At 34.6% G+C, this 3,288-nt stretch overlaps 1 protein-coding gene and 1 pseudogene across 1 annotated transcript in view; one reads left to right on the top strand and one right to left on the bottom strand.

Moving 5' to 3' along the window:
- The window catches only part of LOC119592720, a 19,599-nt pseudogene that overhangs the window by 10,958 nt on the left and 5,353 nt on the right, over positions 1-3,288 (top strand).
- The window catches only part of LOC119592723 (zinc finger protein 629-like), a gene marked incomplete at its 5' end in the record, with an annotated part of 2,136 nt that continues 716 nt past the window's right edge, over positions 1,869-3,288 (bottom strand). The window contains 1 exon segment of the mRNA XM_037941658.1: positions 1,869-3,288. Coding sequence (XP_037797586.1) covers positions 2,913-3,288 — 376 coding nt within the window.

Genomic DNA, 3,288 nt, shown 5'->3' with positions numbered 1-3,288 from the left:
CATCATCATCATCTGGTCTCATTTGTATCATATTCCTCCTGAGAAGAATTTTCCAAAAACGACTTGGACACAGAATATAAAATATGGATAGGATATCATGATCCGAAGTTGTAGAACCCCCTCTCTTGCCCTCCACACCAGTCTGTACAACAGATTATATGAAGTTGGATGGTTGGCAGGGAAGGGTCTGCGAGGAGGGGTAGTCTGGTGAGATCATGCTCACAGTTCATTATACCAAATGAATTTGCTACCTCATTGTCACTTCATAAGTGGAACTTTGGATTATGTAATTTATAGCAAATATTAAGGTGACAACATTAATGTATTTGTTTAACAATCCAGGTGTTTTATATCATACACTTGCAGGCTTGGACCAAGCAGTCAATCAAGCACCTATATGCAAGTTCAGCTATCGTACTCTACCACGTTCAGATTGGTAGAAAAATTCCTGGGCTGCCCTAGACAGAGGAGTGGGTTCAGAAACTTTTGGTCACGAAAGTATGGAACTTTGTATTTGTAACATATGATGGTTGTACTGGGCATCAACCTTGAACAGTAATCTGGGAAGTGAATGTCCTTCTGTAAAGAGAAAAAAAATCTGGAGAATTAAGGTTGTTCTCTTAAACATCTTTGAAGAAATTACATTACAGCCTGAGCTTTATCTTTGAACATATTTGTATACTTCTAAGGAAATTCAATAGTAATAGTATAAAATATATAAATCAACAATGTGCATAGTTTGATATCAGTTGCCAGTAAGAAATATATTGGTCCCAGTAATATGGAGTAGTCAACTATTATATACTATAACATTCACACTTAAGTATTTTCGGTGACTAGATTATGCGACTCTTTAATAGCAGATTGCAGAAGTATGACTTCTTTACTCATTTGACTGTTTGTACTTGGGATAGGCTTAAAATATTGAAGGTCTATTTTTGATAAGGATGAAAAAAAAAAAAAATTTCCATAAGGAAAATATGTCTGAAAACAGCATATTAATTAGAAAACTTTTTGTTGGTCAAACTAAAAGAAAAAAAGGAAGGTAGCTGGTTAAAGCCTTGTCTCAACAATTAGGCATGCCCAATGGGGAGGAGTGTGAAATCCATAAAGGAAAATTAACAGACAGTGGCTGAATGGCACTCGGATTACCTACTGCTAGTTATGTCTGGTCTATCATCCACTCGGCCATGCCAAAAATATTTGCCTGGTGCCTGATTGTGTGGTTGTGACAAATAGCTACATGATGATACAAGAAAAGTGTGTACTGTGATAAAAAAAAGTAGGGGACTGGTTTCTTTAAGCTGGATATGTTTATAATGGGTTACTTACCTATAGATTGGAAAAGCATCTGAAAATTAGCTTTAAAATGAAAAGCACTCAAGACAAATTGTACCCTAAGGCTTCAATTTAATAAAAAAAAAACAAAGTGAACTGTTTAACAGTCTTCCATATACTGACATTATATAACAATGCAATTTGTTATAAAAAATACATTTTATCTCTTAAAGCAAGCCATTAAAAGCTGTTGGAAGAACATACAGTATTAGCTCGTAGAGGCAAGAAAAGAAATATTTACATTAAGGTTAATAATAATAACTTGTTTTATACTGTTCTTTAATCAATTCAGCAATCTGAAAATTGAGATCTTTAGATATTAAAATACACTATAACTTAATATATTAAGCAAACTTATAAACAACAAACATTCACTGAATGATTTTCAATGAAAAAATACTGTATATAGATTAAAAAAGTTCAAGTATCTACATAAATTATCCAAGTTAACTCAACTTGTGACAAAACAATATAATTAAACTAATACACTGTCTACTTGTTACAAGTCAAGAAACAGATGCTCTGCTTTGCACTATAAAAAGACTGCTGCTGGGCCATGGCATGCTCGTTAAGTTAATATTTACAACAATGTGAATGCCCACCAAAGCACCCTTTACCTTCTCATAACATCTATAAGATTATGGGCAAGCCACAGAGACAGCAACAATGCAGACTTATTTTAAAATCAAAACTTGTCACTGGTTCTTAAAAATGGTCACTTTTTTTTCTCTTTTTTTCTTTTACAATTAAAATCTGCATTTTGCCATTTTAGCTAAACCCAAACCTATGCTGCGAGTTCATATGCATATTAAGTACATATAATACTTCACTCTAATCTCGCCTGGATGACATATTTCAGGGGGAAAAAAAAAGTAGTTTGTAAAACACTTTACAAAGAATGCTATGTACTGACATTCATCAGTAACAACTGTCATGTAAGAAAGACTAAGTAACTACACACATTGAATTCTTATACATATATCAATTTATGCCTTAGGACACTCCTGTACCTTCATAACAAAATAAATGAGACAAAAAAATAATAAAAAAAAGGCTCATCACAATGGCATAACCATCATGACAAAACGCTACAATCTACAAAACTAGACACAGCACCCCTACCTAATGACTGTTTTCTCCTTAGATGTTAAATCTAGTAGTTGTAATACAATACCTTCTGTTCCTCCACCTCTGAGGTTATTTCTGTGCTTCCAATAATTAGGAACTGTAACCTTTTAATTCCATCATGAATATAATTTTCTAGTCTTGTTTCTTCTTAGTTCACAGGAAATATGTAAGAATTGTACATATACAACTTTCATTTCTCTCTGATAATCAGAATCACCGGGAAAAAATTCAGGTATGTGTTTGTATGTATCCCCTGCCCAAATTTTGTTTTCATTTGTTAGTTGTAAAGATTGCTTGCATAGTTCTAAATTCCATTGTATGATATTAGTCAAATTATTTTGATTAAAAAAAAAGAAAAAAAAAAGAAAATTTTCAAAGATAAAATAAACAAAAATAATTTTATGCCCATTAAGCCCTAGTATGTCTCAAGAATATGGTCAGCAAATTTACTGATTAGGTCGATGTTGTTGTTGTGATTGTGGGTGGTATTGTCTTGGGTCAGGCTGCGGCATCATGTAAGACGTGGCTGGAAAAATAGAGTGGGGATAAGGAATCAGGTTCGCCATGGCCATCTGTGGAGGAGTTGGCATCATGTTAGTTGTTAATGACTGCGAGTGTGCTTGCTGTGGCGGTCCAGAGGAATTCTCACTTGACTGGTCCCCTCCAGAATGCTGTGACAGGGGATGCGGAGATTTCTGAGCTACATTGGAATCTGAGGAATTTGGCGGAGGAAAGGGTCTGTGGCCATGCCTGATTTGATCTCCGCTGTTTTGGTACCCTCCTTGTTCAGAACTCCCACTCCCACTTTCTCTCTGATTGACA

This window comes from Penaeus monodon, chromosome 30 (genome assembly GCF_015228065.2).
Source record: "Penaeus monodon isolate SGIC_2016 chromosome 30, NSTDA_Pmon_1, whole genome shotgun sequence".
Taxonomy (NCBI): Eukaryota; Metazoa; Arthropoda; class Malacostraca; order Decapoda; family Penaeidae; genus Penaeus; species Penaeus monodon.
This window is presented reverse-complemented; position numbering and strand designations above follow the sequence as displayed.